Raw genomic sequence first — 21990 nt, forward strand, 5'->3', positions numbered from 1 at the left:
TTGGCTGTCAATTCATAAAACAGAATCAAGAGTTAAAGCAGGAAAGCGATTATAACGAAAAGAAGACCACTCTCAATAAGCTGTGGAAGGCTGTGCCTCGCCTTTGCCTGTTCGCTTGAGAGATCCAAGTTCAATCCTGATATAAGGTGCTGTTTGTATGGTTACCTTTACTTCCTTGGGTTCCTCCTGTCACCCAGAGACATACTGGTAGATTAATTGGCTATTGTAAATTATCCCTTTGTATAGACCAATACCAAAAGAATCAAAGGAGAGTGGATGTGAGAGAGAATATGTTGTAGAGTTACAGGGAAATAAGCAGTGGACATGACATTGTACTGTTGGAAGTTGAAAAGGACCCAATGTGCCAAACAACCTCCCCTAAGCCCAAATAAAGAAGTTACCTATCATTTTCTTATAAAGAAATGAGTTCAAATTCCCGCATGAGGATAAAAGTAGCTGCCATTGTGAGCAAAAGAAGTTATCACTTACCAGTTGTAGGACTGGTGGTAGATTCTGTGGTGGTCGTGGGTGTTGTTGTTGTTGTTGTTGTTGTTGTTGTTTCTTCTGTAAACAAATGCATACATGTCCTTTATATTCAACAAGTAAGGCACGTTTGAGAGAGTAGTAACAAAATCAGCATATATTGCAGAAATTAAAAGATGTTGTGGAATAACTTCAACAAAAGTCATTGCAAATTTATAATCATCGCAACATTCAGCAGCAACATTTGTATTTGGTTAAATTCCAGCACAAGCTGGGCATACTTTGGACATTATTGTCCTTCTTTTAAAATGACTGTTAACAACTACTGGAGAAGGTATCACTCACCAGTCGTGGGACTGGTGGTAGACTCAGTTGTAGTCGTGGGGACAGTTGTAGTCTCAGTTGGCTCGCAGCACACTCTAATTCTGTAGTCACTACAAAATTGGCGAATAGCATTTCCAGAGAACGTGCAGATCAATCCTATGTCTTTAATGCAGGTCACAGGATCTGGCGATGCACTTAGTGGCCAATTAGGATGGTCAGCAAATTGGCACTCAATATTAGTAATTTCATCGGAAGAAGATGGGCACAATTTATTGCCATATGGTTTCAACAATTCATAATCATCTGGAGATAACGCTGATGGTGTATGCTTATTAGACCAAGGAGACCATACACCCAAACAGACTGGCACTGTAATGTAAAGAAAGAAAACATAAGGCAAACTTGTATAAAACAATACAGAGTGGAAAATATAAACATAAATATAAAAAACAAGCTTTGAGAAACATGGTTGTGCATTAAAATTAATCTTCCAAATTACAGTTTAAATGGGATGGGACCAGTAAAATGGGAATAATAACAATATGTTTGGGGAACTGTTGATTGATCTAAACTAAGATACAACCTCAAGTATCAGATAAGGAAACAGTAATTGCCAGTGCAGAACAGAACAATGGGGAAAAAGCATACAGCACAAACGTGAGATGTCACTTATCAGGCAGCTGACTGCAGCTGTGCACTAACTATTGCATGATTTTAACAACCAGATATTCTTTCCACTTTGATGGGTTGGTCTCGGCGTGTTATTGAAGGACATTATTGGAGTAGTTGCGCTGCCTCACCATATCACCTTTAAACATGCTACGTACTGTATATGGTGAAAAGATATACCATATATGCAGGAGAGATTAATTGGTGGACAAGAGGGAAATGGCAAAAAGGTAGCAGCTCCAGGATAAATAAGATAAAGGAAGACCACTGCTGTGAAAGGCTATGTCTCATCTTTGCCTAAAAGCTTGAGAGATCCAAGTTCAACCCTGATATAAGGTGCTGTTTGTATGGAGCTTATATTGGCAACCTGTACTTCCTTGGGTTCCCCCTGTCACCCAGAGACATGCTGGTAGATTAATTGGCTATTGTAAATTATCCCTTTGTATAGGCCAATACCAAAAGAGTCAAAGGAGAGTGGATGTGAGAGAGAATATGTTGTACAGTTCCAGGGAAATAAGCAGGGGACATGACATTGTACCGTTGGAAAGGACCCAATGGGTCAAACAGCCTCCTCGCATGCCCTCATAATTCTATTGCCCTAGCACATTATTATAAAGAAGTGAGTTCAAATTCCCGCATGATGATAAAAGTAGCTGCCATTGTGAGCGACTGACCATTTTACTTATGAAAGTAAAAATGGGGAACAGGGAACAGGGTCTAATATACCGAAAAGTTAGAGAAAATAGGGGGAGTACCCCCCGCCACGGGTACCGTGTAATCCGGTGCTACCTGCTCCATGGTTGGATAGTCGGCGACTAAACTGTCTCCCCCGCCTGATTTGCCAGATGAGGAGGAGGCTGTGAACCCCCTGAAGGACCAAAAACAAGACCTGTCAAAGGACAGATGAGCTCCTAGCGGGCCAACGGCCATCCACACTTCAGTAGAAGTTGTGATCACTGTCGTACATAGGATTGTAAGGCTCGTGCACGTTGATGTTTTCAACGATGATGATGATGGTAGAGAAGAAAACAAATGGATTTTCATTGTAATAAGTTGAGATTGCAAAATAAATATATCTTGAAAAAGCCAAAACTTACCTGTTGTGGAAGGAATGCTGGTTGATGTCACAGTTGATGTTTCTTCTGGAAAATAACAAACAAACTCAAATCACAGTCAACTCAATTCTCATACCGCTCAAGCAGATTTCAGATATAAGACAAATGAATGTAGAAATGACTAGAACTACTTAGTAGGTCAAGCAGCATGTATTAAGAATTAACATTTGAGACTGATTATATTTTACAAGTACTGGAAAATTTAGAATGATCCCTTTATTCAATATTTAGACCAATGCTTGTTATTGGAAATTGTAGTGGATAGGTCAAATTATTAGACTTTTACTGAAGACGAGTGGAAGTTTTAATTGAACAACCAAACCCAACAGCCAGTAAGTACATACTGACAGAGGCGATCACTCACTTGTTATGGATGAAGTGAAATTGAAGAAAGGAGGGGAAAGGAGTGCAACTGAAAATGATGTTTATGAGCTCAGCTGTGATATAAAAACCCATGGGTTTACATTGAGAGTAGTTATCACTCACCAGTTGTGAGACTGGTGGTAGATTCTGTTGTTGTTGTCGCTGTTGTTGTAGTTTTTTCTGTAAACACATACATACATGTCCTTTACATTCAATTTGAAGAATTACACATTTGAGAGAGGAGTAACAAAATGAACATATACTGCACAAATTAAAAGAAGTTGTGCAATAATATTTCAACATAATCACTGCAAATATACAATCCATACTACATTCAGCAATAATATTTGTATGTGTTTCAACTCCAGCACATACTTTGGGCATTACTGTTGTTCCTTTGCATTGTATTATAGCACCATTCTAGTTTGTACCTCAAGACTTTGAAATTCGAGAACATCCTGCTGCTGCTGAGGTAAAATTGTGTTGCACATGGCAAGAGTGATCAACATTGTCACAACCTGCGAGTGGTACTGTATTTGAGCATATTTGTGTTAAAATGATTGATAAAAGGCATTACTCACCAGTTGTGGGGCTGGTGGTAGACTCGGTTGTGGTTGGCTCTGTTGTAGTTGTTGTTTTTTCTGCAAATAAAACCATTACATGCAACTTGAAGAATGATTCAACTGAGGGCAAGCGGAAGTTGAAATTGAATGACTGAACGTAACGGCTGGTAATAACCTACTGACAGAGGTGATCACTCACCTGTTGTGTAGGTGGTGGTGGTGCTTGGTGTCACCGTGGGAGTTGTTTCTTCTGGAAAATAATAAAGGCATTACATTTGTTTAAGAAGGAACTGCAGGTGCTGGAAATTCGAAGGTAGACAAAAATGCTGGAGAAACTCAGCGGGTGCAGCAGCATCTATGGAGCGAAGGAAATAGGCATCGTTTCGGGCTGAAACGGGTCTGAAGAAGGGTGTCGGCCCGAAATGCTAATTTTCTTCGCTACATAGATGCTGTTGCCCCCGCTGAGCTTCTCAGCATTTATTTCTACCAAGTCATTTGTTTTGAATTAAAATAATATGTATATGTATAGGGAAGCTTGTGTAAAAAAAATTGCAAATTAAAATATCACCACCCACCAGTTGTGGAAATGGTTGTGGACCCATTTGTGCTGGTTGTTGTAGCTGTTTCTTCGAAAGGGAAACAAATTCATGGACAATTAAATCATCCATGTTGAATCGTAGATTTTGAATGACCAAGAAATGCAGACGGTAATTTTGACTATTTCAAAAGAGATTGTGTAAAGTGGAGATAAACTCCTTTAATTACTTCCTATCTTGCAAAGACCTAGCAAGAAATTGTACTAAAATATGGTCACAACTGAAATGTAGGGAACACCATAAACTACTTATTCATACCTTCATCCTATAAACTATAGAGCTTAAAAATATTTCCTGACAAATGTTGTTGTAATTATCATTAGTATTCATGGTAGTGGATACATTTTCCTGTTCTTTACTATTGGCCAGAAGATAAACCTCATTCACGACAGCACCCGCACAAACCCAGCTCAAAATCTCAAGCAGAATAGCACAGTATTGTCAGTGCTGCTCTATCCCTATCCTGCATCAGAGGACCATCAAGACTGAACCCACAGACTCTAAAATGGAATTATGAAATTGCGGAACTTGAAGCAAGGATGGGAACATGAGTGTATGATCTCAGCTGTGATTAAAAAAAAAGCCATGAGGGTACGTTGAGAGAAGTTGTCACTTACCAGTTGTAGGACTGGTGGTAGATTCTGTGGTGGTCGTGGGTGTTGTTGTTGTTGTTGTTGTTGTTGTTGTTTCTTCTGTAAACAAATGCATACATGTCCTTTATATTCAACAAGTAAGGCACGTTTGAGAGAGTAGTAACAAAATCAGCATATATTGCAGAAATTAAAAGATGTTGTGGAATAACTTCAACAAAAGTCATTGCAAATTTATAATCATCGCAACATTCAGCAGCAACATTTGTATTTGGTTAAATTCCAGCACAAGCTGGGCATACTTTGGACATTATTGTCCTTCTTTTAAAATGACTGTTAACAACTACTGGAGAAGGTATCACTCACCAGTCGTGGGACTGGTGGTAGACTCAGTTGTAGTCGTGGGGACAGTTGTAGTCTCAGTTGGCTCGCAGCACACTCTAATTCTGTAGTCACTACAAAATTGGCGAATAGCATTTCCAGAGAACGTGCAGATCAATCCTATGTCTTTAATGCAGGTCACAGGATCTGGCGATGCACTTAGTGGCCAATTAGGATGGTCAGCAAATTGGCACTCAATATTAGTAATTTCATCGGAAGAAGATGGGCACAATTTATTGCCATATGGTTTCAACAATTCATAATCATCTGGAGATAACGCTGATGGTGTATGCTTATTAGACCAAGGAGACCATACACCCAAACAGACTGGCACTGTAATGTAAAGAAAGAAAACATAAGGCAAACTTGTATAAAACAATACAGAGTGGAAAATATAAACATAAATATAAAAAACAAGCTTTGAGAAACATGGTTGTGCATTAAAATTAATCTTCCAAATTACAGTTTAAATGGGAATGGGACCAGTAAAATGGGAATAATAACAATATGTTTGGGGAACTGTTGATTGATCTAAACTAAGATACAACCTCAAGTATCAGATAAGGAAACAGTAATTGCCAGTGCAGAACAGAACAATGGGGAAAAAGCATACAGCACAAACGTGAGATGTCACTTATCAGGCAGCTGACTGCAGCTGTGCACTAACTATTGCATGATTTTAACAACCAGATATTCTTTCCACTTTGATGGGTTGGTCTCGGCGTGTTATTGAAGGACATTATTGGAGTAGTTGCGCTGCCTCACCATATCACCTTTAAACATGCTACGTACTGTATATGGTGAAAAGATATACCATATATGCAGGAGAGATTAATTGGTGGACAAGAGGGAAATGGCAAAAAGGTAGCAGCTCCAGGATAAATAAGATAAAGGAAGACCACTGCTGTGAAAGGCTATGTCTCATCTTTGCCTAAAAGCTTGAGAGATCCAAGTTCAACCCTGATATAAGGTGCTGTTTGTATGGAGCTTATATACTTCCTTGGGTTCCCCCTGTCACCCAGAGACATGCTGGTAGATTAATTGGCTATTGTAAATTATCCCTTTGTATAGGCCAATACCAAAAGAGTCAAAGGAGAGTGGATGTGAGAGAGAATATGTTGTACAGTTCCAGGGAAATAAGCAGGGGACATGACATTGTACCGTTGGAAAGGACCCAATGGGTCAAACAGCCTCCTCGCATGCCCTCATAATTCTATTGCCCTAGCACATTATTATAAAGAAGTGAGTTCAAATTCCCGCATGATGATAAAAGTAGCTGCCATTGTGAGCGACTGACCATTTTACTTATGAAAGTAAAAATGGGGAACAGGGAACAGGGTCTAATATACCGAAAAGTTAGAGAAAATAGGGGGAGTACCCCCCGCCACGGGTACCGTGTAATCCGGTGCTACCTGCTCCATGGTTGGATAGTCGGCGACTAAACTGTCTCCCCCGCCTGATTTGCCAGATGAGGAGGAGGCTGTGAACCCCCTGAAGGACCAAAAACAAGACCTGTCAAAGGACAGATGAGCTCCTAGCGGGCCAACGGCCATCCACACTTCAGTAGAAGTTGTGATCACTGTCGTACATAGGATTGTAAGGCTCGTGCACGTTGATGTTTTCAACGATGATGATGATGGTAGAGAAGAAAACAAATGGATTTTCATTGTAATAAGTTGAGATTGCAAAATAAATATATCTTGAAAAAGCCAAAACTTACCTGTTGTGGAAGGAATGCTGGTTGATGTCACAGTTGATGTTTCTTCTGGAAAATAACAAACAAACTCAAATCACAGTCAACTCAATTCTCATACCGCTCAAGCAGATTTCAGATATAAGACAAATGAATGTAGAAATGACTAGAACTACTTAGTAGGTCAAGCAGCATCTATTAAGAATTAACATTTGAGACTGATTATATTTTACAAGTACTGGAAAATTTAGAATGATCCCTTCATTCAATATTTAGACCAATGCTTGTTATTGGAAATTGTAGTGGATAGGTCAAATTATTAGACTTTTACTGAAGACGAGTGGAAGTTTTAATTGAACAACCAAACCCAACAGCCAGTAAGTACATACTGACAGAGGCGATCACTCACTTGTTATGGATGAAGTGAAATTGAAGAAAGGAGGGGAAAGGAGTGCAACTGAAAATGATGTTTATGAGCTCAGCTGTGATATAAAAACCCATGGGTTTACATTGAGAGTAGTTATCACTCACCAGTTGTGAGACTGGTGGTAGATTCTGTTGTTGTTGTCGCTGTTGTTGTAGTTTTTTCTGTAAACACATACATACATGTCCTTTACATTCAATTTGAAGAATTACACATTTGAGAGAGGAGTAACAAAATGAACATATACTGCACAAATTAAAAAAAGTTGTGCAATAATATTTCAACATAATCACTGCAAATATACAATCCATACTACATTCAGCAATAATATTTGTATGTGTTTCAACTCCAGCACATACTTTGGGCATTACTGTTGTTCCTTTGCATTGTATTATAGCACCATTCTAGTTTGTACCTCAAGACTTTGAAATTCGAGAACATCCTGCTGCTGCTGAGGTAAAATTGTGTTGCACATGGCAAGAGTGATCAACATTGTCACAACCTGCGAGTGGTACTGTATTTGAGCATATTTGTGTTAAAATGATTGATAAAAGGCATTACTCACCAGTTGTGGGGCTGGTGGTAGACTCGGTTGTGGTTGGCTCTGTTGTAGTTGTTGTTTTTTCTGCAAATAAAACCATTACATGCAACTTGAAGAATGATTCAACTGAGGGCAAGCGGAAGTTGAAATTGAATGACTGAACGTAACGGCTGGTAATAACCTACTGACAGAGGTGATCACTCACCTGTTGTGTAGGTGGTGGTGGTGCTTGGTGTCACCGTGGGAGTTGTTTCTTCTGGAAAATAATAAAGGCATTACATTTGTTTAAGAAGGAACTGCAGGTGCTGGAAATTCGAAGGTAGACAAAAATGCTGGAGAAACTCAGCGGGTGCAGCAGCATCTATGGAGCGAAGGAAATAGGCATCGTTTCGGGCTGAAACGGGTCTGAAGAAGGGTGTCGGCCCGAAATGCTAATTTTCTTCGCTACATAGATGCTGTTGCCCCCGCTGAGCTTCTCAGCATTTATTTCTACCAAGTCATTTGTTTTGAATTAAAATAATATGTATATGTATAGGGAAGCTTGTGTAAAAAAAATTGCAAATTAAAATATCACCACCCACCAGTTGTGGAAATGGTTGTGGACCCATTTGTGCTTGTTGTTGTAGCTGTTTCTTCTAAAGTGAAACAAATTCATGTACAATTAAATCATCCATGTTGAATCGTAGATTTTGAATGACCAAGAAATGCAGACGGTAATTTTGACTATTTCAAAAGAGATTGTGTAAAGTGGAGATAAACTCCTTTAATTACTTCCTATCTTGCAAAGACCTAGCAAGAAATTGTACTAAAATATGGTCACAACTGAAATGTAGGGAACACCATAAACTACTTATTCATACCTTCATCCTATAAACTATAGAGCTTAAAAATATTTCCTGACAAATGTTGTTGTAATTATCATTAGTATTCATGGTAGTGGATACATTTTCCTGTTCTTTACTATTGGCCAGAAGATAAACCTCATTCACGACAGCACCCGCACAAACCCAGCTCAAAATCTCAAGCAGAATAGCACAGTATTGTCAGTGCTGCTCTATCCCTATCCTGCATCAGAGGACCATCAAGACTGAACCCACAGACTCTAAAATGGAATTATGAAATTGCGGAACTTGAAGCAAGGATGGGAACATGAGTGTATGATCTCAGCTGTGATTAAAAAAAAAGCCATGAGGGTACGTTGAGAGAAGTTGTCACTTACCAGTTGTAGGACTGGTGGTAGATTCTGTGGTGGTCGTGGGTGTTGTTGTTGTTGTTGTTGTTGTTGTTTCTTCTGTAAACAAATGCATACATGTCCTTTATATTCAACAAGTAAGGCACGTTTGAGAGAGTAGTAACAAAATCAGCATATATTGCAGAAATTAAAAGATGTTGTGGAATAACTTCAACAAAAGTCATTGCAAATTTATAATCATCGCAACATTCAGCAGCAACATTTGTATTTGGTTAAATTCCAGCACAAGCTGGGCATACTTTGGACATTATTGTCCTTCTTTTAAAATGACTGTTAACAACTACTGGAGAAGGTATCACTCACCAGTCGTGGGACTGGTGGTAGACTCAGTTGTAGTCGTGGGGACAGTTGTAGTCTCAGTTGGCTCGCAGCACACTCTAATTCTGTAGTCACTACAAAATTGGCGAATAGCATTTCCAGAGAACGTGCAGATCAATCCTATGTCTTTAATGCAGGTCACAGGATCTGGCGATGCACTTAGTGGCCAATTAGGATGGTCAGCAAAATTGGCACTCAATATTAGTAATTTCATCGGAAGAAGATGGGCACAATTTATTGCCATATGGTTTCAACAATTCATAATCATCTGGAGATAACGCTGATGGTGTATGCTTATTAGACCAAGGAGACCATACACCCAAACAGACTGGCACTGTAATGTAAAGAAAGAAAACATAAGGCAAACTTGTATAAAACAATACAGAGTGGAAAATATAAACATAAATATAAAAAACAAGCTTTGAGAAACATGGTTGTGCATTAAAATTAATCTTCCAAATTACAGTTTAAATGGGAATGGGACCAGTAAAATGGGAATAATAACAATATGTTTGGGGAACTGTTGATTGATCTAAACTAAGATACAACCTCAAGTATCAGATAAGGAAACAGTAATTGCCAGTGCAGAACAGAACAATGGGGAAAAAGCATACAGCACAAACGTGAGATGTCACTTATCAGGCAGCTGACTGCAGCTGTGCACTAACTATTGCATGATTTTAACAGCCGGATATTCTTTCCACTTTGATGGGTTGGTCTCGGCGTGCTATTGAAGGACATTATTGGAGTAGTTGCGCTGCCTCACCATATCACCTTTAAACATGCTACGTACTGTATATGGTGAAAAGATATACCATATATGCAGGAGAGATTAATTGGTAGACAAGAGGGAAATGGCAAAAAGGTAGCAGCTCCAGGATAAATAAGATAAAGGAAGACCACTGCTGTGAAAGGCTGTGTCTCGCCTTTGCCTAAAAGCTTGAGAGATCCAAGTTCAACCCTGATATAAGGTGCTGTTTGTATGGAGCTTATATTGGCTACCTGTACTTCCTTGGGTTCCTCCTGTCACCCAGAGACATGCTGGTAGATTAATTGGCTATTGTAAATTATCCCTTTGTATAGGCCAATACCAAAAGAGTCAAAGGAGAGTGCATATGAAAGAGAATATGTTGTACAGTTCCAGGGAAATAAGCAGGGGACATGACATTGTACTGTTGGAAAGGACCCAATGGGTCAAACAGCCTCCTCGCATGCCCTCATAATGAAGTTACCTAGCACATTATTATAAAGAAGTGAGTTCAAATTCCCGCATGATGATAAAAGTAGCTGCCATTGTGAGCGACTGACCATTTTACTTATGAAAGTAAAAATGGGGAACAGGGAACAGGGTCTAATATACCGAAAAGTTAGAGAAAATAGGGGGAGTACCCCCCGCCACGGGTACCATGTAATCCGGTGCTACCTGCTCCATGGTTGGATAGTCGGCGACTAAACTGTCTCCCCCGCCTGATTTGCCAGATGAGGAGGAGGCTGTGAACCCCCTGAAGGACCAAAAACAAGACCTGTCAAAGGACAGATGAGCTCCTAGCGGGCCAACGGCCATCCACACTTCAGTAGAAGTTGCGATCACTGTCGTACATAGGATTGTAAGGCTCGTGCACGTTGATGTTTTCAACGATGATGATGATGGTAGAGAAGAAAACAAATGGATTTTCATTGTAATAAGTTCAGGTTGCAAAATAAATATATCTTGAAAAAGCCAAAACTTACCTGTTGTGGAAGGAATGCTGGTTGATGTCACAGTTGATGTTTCTTCTGGAAAATAACAAACAAACTCAAATCACAGTCAACTCAATTCTCATACCGCTCAAGCAGATTTCAGATATAAGACAAATGAATGTAGAAATGACTAGAAGTACTTAGTAGGTCAAGCAGCATCTATTAAGAATTAACATTTGAGACTGATTATATTTTACAAGTACTGGAAAATTTAGAATGATCCCTTCATTCAATATTTAGACCAATGCTTGTTATTGGAAATTGTAGTGGATAGGTCAAATTATTAGACTTTTACTGAAGACGAGTGGAAGTTTTAATTGAACAACCAAACCCAACAGCCAGTAAGTACATACTGACAGAGGCGATCACTCACTTGTTATGGATGAAGTGAAATTGAAGAAAGGAGGGGAAAGGAGTGCAACTGAAAATGATGTTTATGAGCTCAGCTGTGATATAAAAACCCATGGGTTTACATTGAGAGTAGTTATCACTCACCAGTTGTGGGACTGGTGGTAGATTCTGTTGTTGTTGTCGCTGTTGTTGTAGTTTTTTCTGTAAACACATACATACATGTCCTTTACATTCAACTTGAAGAATTACACATTTGAGAGAGGAGTAACAAAATGAACATATACTGCACAAATTAAAAGAAGTTGTGCAATAATATTTCAACATAATCACTGCAAATATACAATCCATACTACATTCAGCAATAATATTTGTATGTGTTTCAACTCCAGCACATACTTTGGGCATTACTGTTGTTCCTTTGCATTGTATTATAGCACCATTCTAGTTTGTATCTCAAGACTTTGAAATTTGAGAACATCCCATGAGCTGCTGAGGTAAACAGCTGCTGAGGTAAAATTGTGTTGCACATGGCAAGAGTGATCAACATTGTCACAACCTGCGAGTGGTACTGTATTTGAGCATATTTGTGTTAAAATGATTGATAAAAGGCATTACTCACCAGTTGTGGGGCTGGTGGTAGACTCGGTTGTGGTTGGCTCTGTTGTAGTTGTTGTTTTTTCTGCAAATAAAACCATTACATGCAACTTGAAGAATGATTCAACTGAGGGCAAGCGGAAGTTGAAATTGAATGACTGAACGTAACGGCTGGTAATAACCTACTGACAGAGGTGATCACTCACCTGTTGTGTAGGTGGTGGTGGTGCTTGGTGTCACCGTGGGAGTTGTTTCTTCTGGAAAATAATAAAGGCATTACATTTGTTTAAGAAGGAACTGCAGGTGCTGGAAAATCGAAGGTAGACAAAAATGCTGGAGAAACTCAGCGGGTGCAGCAGCATCTATGGAGCGAAGGAAATAGGCAACGTTTCGGGCTGAAACGGGTCTGAAGAAGGGTTTCGGCCCGAAATGCTAATTTCCTTCGCTCCATAGATGCTGTTGCCCCCGCTGAGCTTCTCAGCATTTATTTCTACCAAGTCATTTGTTTTGCCTTAAAATAATATGTATATGTATAGGGAAGCTTGTGTAAAAAAAGTTGCAAATTAAAATATCACCACCCACCAGTTGTGGAAATGGTTGTGGACCCATTTGTGCTGGTTGTTCTAGCTGTTTCTTCGAAAGGGAAACAAATTCATGGACAATTAAATCATCCATGTTGAATCGTAGATTTTGAATGACCAAGAAATGCAGACGGTAATTTTGACTATTTCAAAAGAGATTGTGTAAAGTGGAGATAAACTCCTTTAATTACTTCCTATCTTGCAAAGGCCTAGCAAGAAATTGTACTAAAATATGGTCACAGCTGAAATGTAGGGAACACCATAAACTACTTATTCATACCTTCATCCTATAAACTATAGAGCTTAAAAATATTTCCTGACAAATGTTGTTGTAATTATCATTAGTATTCATGGTAGTGGAGACATTTTCCTGTTCTTTACTATTGGCCAGAAGATAAACCTCATTCACGACAGCACCCGCACAAACCCAGCTCAAAATCTCAAGCAGAATAGCACAGTATTGTCAGTGCTGCTCTATCCCTATCCTGCATCAGAGGACCATCAAGACTGAACCCACAGACTCTAAAATGGAATTATGAAATTGCGGAACTTGAAGCAAGGATGGGAACATGAGTGTATGATCTCAGCTGTGATTTAAAAAAAAAGCCATGAGGGTACGTTGAGAGAAGTTGTCACTTACCAGTTGTAGGACTGGTGGTAGATTCTGTGGTGGTCGTGGGTGTTGTTGTTGTTGTTGTTGTTGTTGTTGTTGTTTCTTCTGTAAACAAATGCATACATGTCCTTTACATTCAACTTGAAGTAAGGCACATTTGAGAGAGTAGTAACAAAATCAGCATATATTGCAGAAATTAAAAGATGTTGTGGAATAACTTCAACAAAAGTCATTGCAAATTTATAATCATCGCAACATTCAGCAGCAACATTTGTATTTGGTTAAATTCCAGCACAAGCTGGGCATACTTTGGACATTATTGTCCTTCTTTTAAAATGACTGTTAACAACTACTGGAGAAGGTATCACTCACCAGTCGTGGGACTGGTGGTAGACTCAGTTGTAGTCGTGGGGACAGTTGTAGTCTCAGTTGGCTCGCAGCAAACTCTAATTCTGTAGTCACTACAAAATTGGCGAATAGCATTTCCAGAGAACGTGCAGATCAATCCTATGTCTTTAATGCAGGTCACAGGATCTGGCGATGCACTTAGTGGCCAATCAGGATGGTCAGCAAATTGGCACTCAATATTAGTAATTTCATCGGAAGAAGATGGGCACATTTTATTGCCATATGGTTTCAACAATTCATAATCATCTGGAAATAACGCTGATGGTGTATGCTTATTAGACCAAGGAGACCATACACCCAAACAGACTGGCACTGTAATGTAAAGAAAGAAAACATAAGGCAAACTTGTATAAAACAATACAGAGTGGAAAATATAAACATAAATATAAAAAACAAGCTTTGAGAAACATGGTTGTGCATTAAAATTAATCTTCCAAATTACAGTTTAAATGGGAATGGGACCAGTAAAATGGGAATAATAACAATATGTTTGGGGAACTGTTGATTGATCTAAACTAAGATACAACCTCAAGTATCAGATAAGGAAACAGTAATTGCCAGTGCAGAACAGAACAATGGGGAAAAAGCATACAGCACAAACGTGAGATGTCACTTATCAGGCAGCTGACTGCAGCTGTGCACTAACTATTGCATGATTTTAACAGCCGGATATTCTTTCCACTTTGATGGGTTGGTCTCGGCGTGCTATTGAAGGACATTATTGGAGTAGTTGCGCTGCCTCACCATATCACCTTTAAACATGCTACGTACTGTATATGGTGAAAAGATATACCATATATGCAGGAGAGATTAATTGGTAGACAAGAGGGAAATGGCAAAAAGGTAGCAGCTCCAGGATAAATAAGATAAAGGAAGACCACTGCTGTGAAAGGCTGTGTCTCGCCTTTGCCTAAAAGCTTGAGAGATCCAAGTTCAACCCTGATATAAGGTGCTGTTTGTATGGAGCTTATATTGGCTACCTGTACTTCCTTGGGTTCCTCCTGTCACCCAGAGACATGCTGGTAGATTAATTGGCTATTGTAAATTATCCCTTTGTATAGGCCAATACCAAAAGAGTCAAAGGAGAGTGCATATGAAAGAGAATATGTTGTACAGTTCCAGGGAAATAAGCAGGGGACATGACATTGTACTGTTGGAAAGGACCCAATGGGTCAAACAGCCTCCTCGCATGCCCTCATAATGAAGTTACCTAGCACATTATTATAAAGAAGTGAGTTCAAATTCCCGCATGATGATAAAAGTAGCTGCCATTGTGAGCGACTGACCATTTTACTTATGAAAGTAAAAATGGGGAACAGGGAACAGGGTCTAATATACCGAAAAGTTAGAGAAAATAGGGGGAGTACCCCCCGCCACGGGTACCATGTAATCCGGTGCTACCTGCTCCATGGTTGGATAGTCGGCGACTAAACTGTCTCCCCCGCCTGATTTGCCAGATGAGGAGGAGGCTGTGAACCCCCTGAAGGACCAAAAACAAGACCTGCCAAAGGACAGATGAGCTCCTAGCGGGCCAACGGCCATCCACACTTCAGTAGAAGTTGCGATCACTGTCGTACATAGGATTGTAAGGCTCGTGCACGTTGATGTTTTCAACGATGATGATGATGGTAGAGAAGAAAACAAATGGATTTTCATTGTAATAAGTTCAGGTTGCAAAATAAATATATCTTGAAAAAGCCAAAACTTACCTGTTGTGGAAGGAATGCTGGTTGATGTCACAGTTGATGTTTCTTCTGGAAAATAACAAACAAACTCAAATCACAGTCAACTCAATTCTCATACCGCTCAAGCAGATTTCAGATATAAGACAAATGAATGTAGAAATGACTAGAAGTACTTAGTAGGTCAAGCAGCATCTATTAAGAATTAACATTTGAGACTGATTATATTTTACAAGTACTGGAAAATTTAGAATGATCCCTTCATTCAATATTTAGACCAATGCTTGTTATTGGAAATTGTAGTGGATAGGTCAAATTATTAGACTTTTACTGAAGACGAGTGGAAGTTTTAATTGAACAACCAAACCCAACAGCCAGTAAGTACATACTGACAGAGGCGATCACTCACTTGTTATGGATGAAGTGAAATTGAAGAAAGGAGGGGAAAGGAGTGCAACTGAAAATGATGTTTATGAGCTCAGCTGTGATATAAAAACCCATGGGTTTACATTGAGAGTAGTTATCACTCACCAGTTGTGGGACTGGTGGTAGATTCTGTTGTTGTTGTCGCTGTTGTTGTAGTTTTTTCTGTAAACACATACATACATGTCCTTTACATTCAACTTGAAGAATTACACATTTGAGAGAGGAGTAACAAAATGAACATATACTGCACAAATTAAAAGAAGTTGTGCAATAATATTTCAACATAATCACTGCAAATATACAATCCATACTACATTCAGCAATAATATTTGTATGTGTTTCAACTCCAGCACATACTTTGGGCATTACTGTTGTTCCTTTGCATTGTATTATAGCACCATTCTAGTTTGTATCTCAAGACTTTGAAATTTGAGAACATCCCATGAGCTGCTGAGGTAAACAGCTGCTGAGGTAAAATTGTGTTGCACATGGCAAGAGTGATCAACATTGTCACAACCTGCGAGTGGTACTGTATTTGAGCATATTTGTGTTAAAATGATTGATAAAAGGCATTACTCACCAGTTGTGGGGCTGGTGGTAGACTCGGTTGTGGTTGGCTCTGTTGTAGTTGTTGTTTTTTCTGCAAATAAAACCATTACATGCAACTTGAAGAATGATTCAACTGAGGGCAAGCGGAAGTTGAAATTGAATGACTGAACGTAACGGCTGGTAATAACCTACTGACAGAGGTGATCACTCACCTGTTGTGTAGGTGGTGGTGGTGCTTGGTGTCACCATGGGAGTTGTTTCTTCTGGAAAATAATAAAGGCATTACATTTGTGTAAGTAGGAACTGCAGGTGCTGGAAAATCGAAGGTAGACAAAAATGCTGGAGAAACTCAGCGGGTGCAGCAGCATCTATGGAGCGAAGGAAATAGGCAACGTTTCGGGCTGAAACGGGTCTGAAGAAGGGTTTCGGCCCGAAATGCTAATTTCCTTCGCTCCATAGATGCTGTTGCCCCCGCTGAGCTTCTCAGCATTTATTTCTACCAAGTCATTTGTTTTGAATTAAAATAATATGTATATGTATAGGGAAGCTTGTGTAAAAAAAGTTGCAAATTAAAATATCACCACCCACCAGTTGTGGAAATGGTTGTGGACCCATTTGTGCTGGTTGTTCTAGCTGTTTCTTCGAAAGGGAAACAAATTCATGGACAATTAAATCATCCATGTTGAATCGTAGATTTTGAATGACCAAGAAATGCAGACGGTAATTTTGACTATTTCAAAAGAGATTGTGTAAAGTGGAGATAAACTCCTTTAATTACTTCCTATCTTGCAAAGGCCTAGCAAGAAATTGTACTAAAATATGGTCACAGCTGAAATGTAGGGAACACCATAAACTACTTATTCATACCTTCATCCTATAAACTATAGAGCTTAAAAATATTTCCTGACAAATGTTGTTGTAATTATCATTAGTATTCATGGTAGTGGAGACATTTTCCTGTTCTTTACTATTGGCCAGAAGATAAACCTCATTCACGACAGCATCTGCACAAACCCAGCTCAAAATCTCAAGCAGAATAGCACAGTATTGTCAGTGCTGCTCTATCCCTATCCTGCATCAGAGGACCATCAAGACTGAACCCACAGACTCTAAAATGGAATTATGAAATTGCGGAACTTGAAGCAAGGATGGGAACATGAGTGTATGATCTCAGCTGTGATTTTAAAAAAAAGCCATGAGGGTACGTTGAGAGAAGTTGTCACTTACCAGTTGTAGGACTGGTGGTAGATTCTGTGGTGGTCGTGGGTGTTGTTGTTGTTGTTGTTGTTGTTGTTGTTGTTGTTGTTGTTGTTGTTTCTTCTGTAAACAAATGCATACATGTCCTTTATATTCAACTTGAAGTAAGGCACATTTGAGAGAGTAGTAACAAAATCAGCATATATTGCAGAAATTAAAAGATGTTGTGGAATAACTTCAACAAAAGTCATTGCAAATTTATAATCATCGCAACATTCAGCAGCAACATTTGTATTTGGTTAAATTCCAGCACAAGCTGGGCATACTTTGGACATTATTGTCCTTCTTTTAAAATGACTGTTAACAACTACTGGAGAAGGTATCACTCACCAGTCGTGGGACTGGTGGTAGACTCAGTTGTAGTCGTGGGGACAGTTGTAGTCTCAGTTGGCTCGCAGCAAACTCTAATTCTGTAGTCACTACAAAATTGGCGAATAGCATTTCCAGAGAACGTGCAGATCAATCCTATGTCTTTAATGCAGGTCACAGGATCTGGCGATGCACTTAGTGGCCAATCAGGATGGTCAGCAAATTGGCACTCAATATTAGTAATTTCATCGGAAGAAGATGGGCACATTTTATTGCCATATGGTTTCAACAATTCATAATCATCTGGAAATAACGCTGATGGTGTATGCTTATTAGACCAAGGAGACCATACACCCAAACAGACTGGCACTGTAATGTAAAGAAAGAAAACATAAGGCAAACTTGTATAAAACAATACAGAGTGGAAAATATAAACATAAATATAAAAAACAAGCTTTGAGAAACATGGTTGTGCATTAAAATTAATCTTCCAAATTACAGTTTAAATGGGAATGGGACCAGTAAAATGGGAATAATAACAATATGTTTGGGGAACTGTTGATTGATCTAAACTAAGATACAACCTCAAGTATCAGATAAGGAAACAGTAATTGCCAGTGCAGAACAGAACAATGGGGAAAAAGCATACAGCACAAACATGAGATGTCACTTATCAGGCAGCTGACTGCAGCTGTGCACTAACTATTGCATGATTTTAACAGCCGGATATTCTTTCCACTTTGATGGGTTGGTCTCGGCGTGCTATTGAAGGACATTATTGGAGTAGTTGCGCTGCCTCACCATATCACCTTTAAACATGCTACGTACTGTATATGGTGAAAAGATATACCATATATGCAGGAGAGATTAATTGGTGGACAAGAGGGAAATGGCAAAAAGGTAGCAGCTCCAGGATAAATAAGATAAAGGAAGACCACTGCTGTGAAAGGCTGTGTCTCGCCTTTGCCTAAAAGCTTGAGAGATCCAAGTTCAACCCTGATATAAGGTGCTGTTTGTATGGAGCTTATATTGGCTACCTGTACTTCCTTGGGTTCCTCCTGTCACCCAGAGACATGCTGGTAGATTAATTGGCTATTGTAAATTATCCCTTTGTATAGGCCAATACCAAAACAGTCAAAGGAGAGTGCATATGAGAGAGAATATGTTGTACAGTTCCAGGGAAATAAGCAGGGGACATGACATTGTACTGTTGGAAAGGACCCAATGGGTCAAACAGCCTCCTCGCATGTCCTCATAATGAAGTTACCTAGCACATTATTATAAAGAAGTGAGTTCAAATTCCCGCATGATGATAAAAGTAGCTGCCATTGTGAGCGACTGACCATTTTACTTATGAAAGTAAAAATGGGGAACAGGGAACAGGGTCTAATATACCGAAAAGCTAGAGAAAATAGGGGGAGTACCCCCCGCCACGGGTACCGTGTAATCCGGTGCTACCTGCTCCATGGTTGGATAGTCGGCGACTAAACTGTCTCCCCCGCCTGATTTGCCAGATGAGGAGGAGGCTGTGAACCCCCTGAAGGACCAAAAACAAGACCTGTCAAAGGACAGATGAGCTCCTAGCGGGCCAACGGCCATCCACACTTCAGTAGAAGTTGCGATCACTGTCGTACATAGGATTTTAAGGTTCGTGCACGTTGATGTTTTCAATGATGATGATGATGGTAGAGAAGAAAACAAATGGATTTTCATTGTAATAAATTGAGGTTGCAAAATAAATATATCTTGAAAAAGCCAAAACTTACCTGTTGTGGAAGGAATGCTGGTTGATGTCACAGTTGATGTTTCTTCTGGAAAATAACAAACAAACTCAAATCACAGTCAACTCAATTCTCATACCGCTCAAGCAGATTTCAGATATAAGACAAATGAATGTAGAAATGACTAGAAGTACTTAGTAGGTCAAGCAGCATCTATTAAGAATTAACATTTGAGACTGATTATATTTTACAAGTACTGGAATATTTAGAATGGTCCCTTCATTCAATATTTAGACCAATGCTTGTTATTGGAAATTGTAGTGGATAGGTCAAATTATTAGACTTTTACTGAAGACGAGTGGAAGTTTTAATTGAACAACCAAACCCAACAGCCAGTAAGTACATACTGACAGAGGCGATCACTCACTTGTTATGGATGAAGTGAAATTGAAGAAAGGAGGGGAAAGGAGTGCAACTGAAAATGATGTTTATGAGCTCAGCTGTGATATAAAAACCCATGGGTTTACATTGAGAGTAGTTATCACTCACCAGTTGTGGGACTGGTGGTAGATTCTGTTGTTGTTGTCGCTGTTGTTGTAGTTTTTTCTGTAAACACATACATACATGTCCTTTACATTCAACTTGAAGAATTACACATTTGAGAGAGGAGTAACAAAATGAACATATACTGCACAAATTAAAAGAAGTTGTGCAATAATATTTCAACATAATCACTGCAAATATACAATCCATACTACATTCAGCAATAATATTTGTATGTGTTTCAACTCCAGCACATACTTTGGGCATTACTGTTGTTCCTTTGCATTGTATTATAGCACCATTCTAGTTTGTATCTCAAGACTTTGAAATTCGAGAACATCCCATGAGCTGCTGAGGTAAACAGCTGCTGAGGTAAAATTGTGTTGCACATGGCAAGAGTGATCAACATTGTCACAACCTGCGAGTGGTACTGTATTTGAGCATATTTGTGTTAAAATGATTGATAAAAGGCATTACTCACCAGTTGTGGGGCTGGTGGTAGACTCGGTTGTGGTGGCTCTGTGTTAGTTGTTGTTTTTTTCTGCAAATAAAACCATTACATGCAACTTGAAGAATGATTCAACTGAGGGCAAGCGGAAGTTGAAATTGAATGACTGAACGTAACGGCTGGTAATAACCTACTGACAGAGGTGATCACTCACCTGTTGTGTAGGTGGTGGTGGTGCTTGGTGTCACCGTGGGAGTTGTTTTTTCTGGAAAATAATAAAGGCATTACATTTGTTTAAGAAGGAACTGCAGGTGCTGGAAAATCGAAGGTAGACAAAAATGCTGGAGAAACTCAGCGGGTGCAGCAGCATCTATGGAGCGAAGGAAATAGGCAACGTTTCGGGCTGAAACGGGTCTGAAGAAGGGTTTCGGCCCGAAATGCTAATTTCCTTCGCTCCATAGATGCTGTTGCCCCCGCTGAGCTTCTCAGCATTTATTTCTACCAAGTCATTTGTTTTGAATTAAAATAATATGTATATGTATAGGGAAGCTTGTGTAAAAAAAATTGCAAATTAAAATATCACCACCCACCAGTTGTGGAAATGGTTGTGGACCCATTTGTGCTGGTTGTTCTAGCTGTTTCTTCGAAAGGGAAACAAATTCATGGACAATTAAATCATCCATGTTGAATCGTAGATTTTGAATGACCAAGAAATGCAGACGGTAATTTTGACTATTTCAAAAGAGATTGTGTAAAGTGGAGATAAACTCCTTTAATTACTTCCTATCTTGCAAAGGCCTAGCAAGAAATTGTACTAAAATATGGTCACAGCTGAAATGTAGGGAACACCATAAACTACTTATTCATACCTTCATCCTATAAACTATAGAGCTTAAAAATATTTCCTGACAAATGTTGTTGTAATTATCATTAGTATTCATGGTAGTGGAGACATTTTCCTGTTCTTTACTATTGGCCAGAAGATAAACCTCATTCACGACAGCACCCGCACAAACCCAGCTCAAAATCTCAAGCAGAATAGCACAGTATTGTCAGTGCTGCTCTATCCCTATCCTGCATCAGAGGACCATCAAGACTGAACCCACAGACTCTAAAATGGAATTATGAAATTGCGGAACTTGAAGCAAGGATGGGAACATGAGTGTATGATCTCAGCTATGATTAAAAAAAAAAGCCATGAGGGTACGTTGAGAGAAGTTGTCACTTACCAGTTGTAGGACTGGTGGTAGATTCTGTGGTGGTCGTGGGTGTTGTTGTTGTTGTTGTTGTTGTTGTTGTTGTTGTTGTTGTTGTTGTTGTTTCTTCTGTAAACAAATGCATACATGTCCTTTATATTCAACTTGAAGTAAGGCACATTTGAGAGAGTAGTAACAAAATCAGCATATATTGCAGAAATTAAAAGATGTTGTGGAATAACTTCAACAAAAGTCATTGC

The 21990-nt window shown here is 39.2% G+C and overlaps 1 protein-coding gene across 1 annotated transcript in view; it reads right to left on the reverse strand.

Moving 5' to 3' along the window:
- The window catches only part of LOC129707990 (mucin-2-like), an 87400-nt gene that overhangs the window by 24582 nt on the left and 40828 nt on the right, over positions 1-21990 (reverse strand). Inside the window, 26 exon segments of the mRNA XM_055653523.1 lie at positions 490-564; positions 829-1176; positions 2574-2618; positions 3078-3134; positions 3536-3595; positions 3717-3767; positions 4731-4805; positions 5070-5417; positions 6805-6849; positions 7309-7365; positions 7767-7826; positions 7948-7998; positions 8962-9033; positions 9298-9499; positions 9501-9646; positions 11044-11088; positions 11548-11604; positions 12023-12082; positions 12204-12254; positions 13219-13296; positions 13564-13911; positions 15309-15353; positions 15813-15869; positions 16288-16347; positions 20749-20799; positions 21764-21859. Of these exon segments, the coding sequence (XP_055509498.1) occupies positions 490-564; positions 829-1176; positions 2574-2618; positions 3078-3134; positions 3536-3595; positions 3717-3767; positions 4731-4805; positions 5070-5417; positions 6805-6849; positions 7309-7365; positions 7767-7826; positions 7948-7998; positions 8962-9033; positions 9298-9499; positions 9501-9646; positions 11044-11088; positions 11548-11604; positions 12023-12082; positions 12204-12254; positions 13219-13296; positions 13564-13911; positions 15309-15353; positions 15813-15869; positions 16288-16347; positions 20749-20799; positions 21764-21859 (2640 nt within the window).

The sequence above is a fragment of the Leucoraja erinacea genome, chromosome 22 (genome assembly GCF_028641065.1).
Source record: "Leucoraja erinacea ecotype New England chromosome 22, Leri_hhj_1, whole genome shotgun sequence".
NCBI classification, from domain to species: Eukaryota; Metazoa; Chordata; class Chondrichthyes; order Rajiformes; family Rajidae; genus Leucoraja; species Leucoraja erinaceus.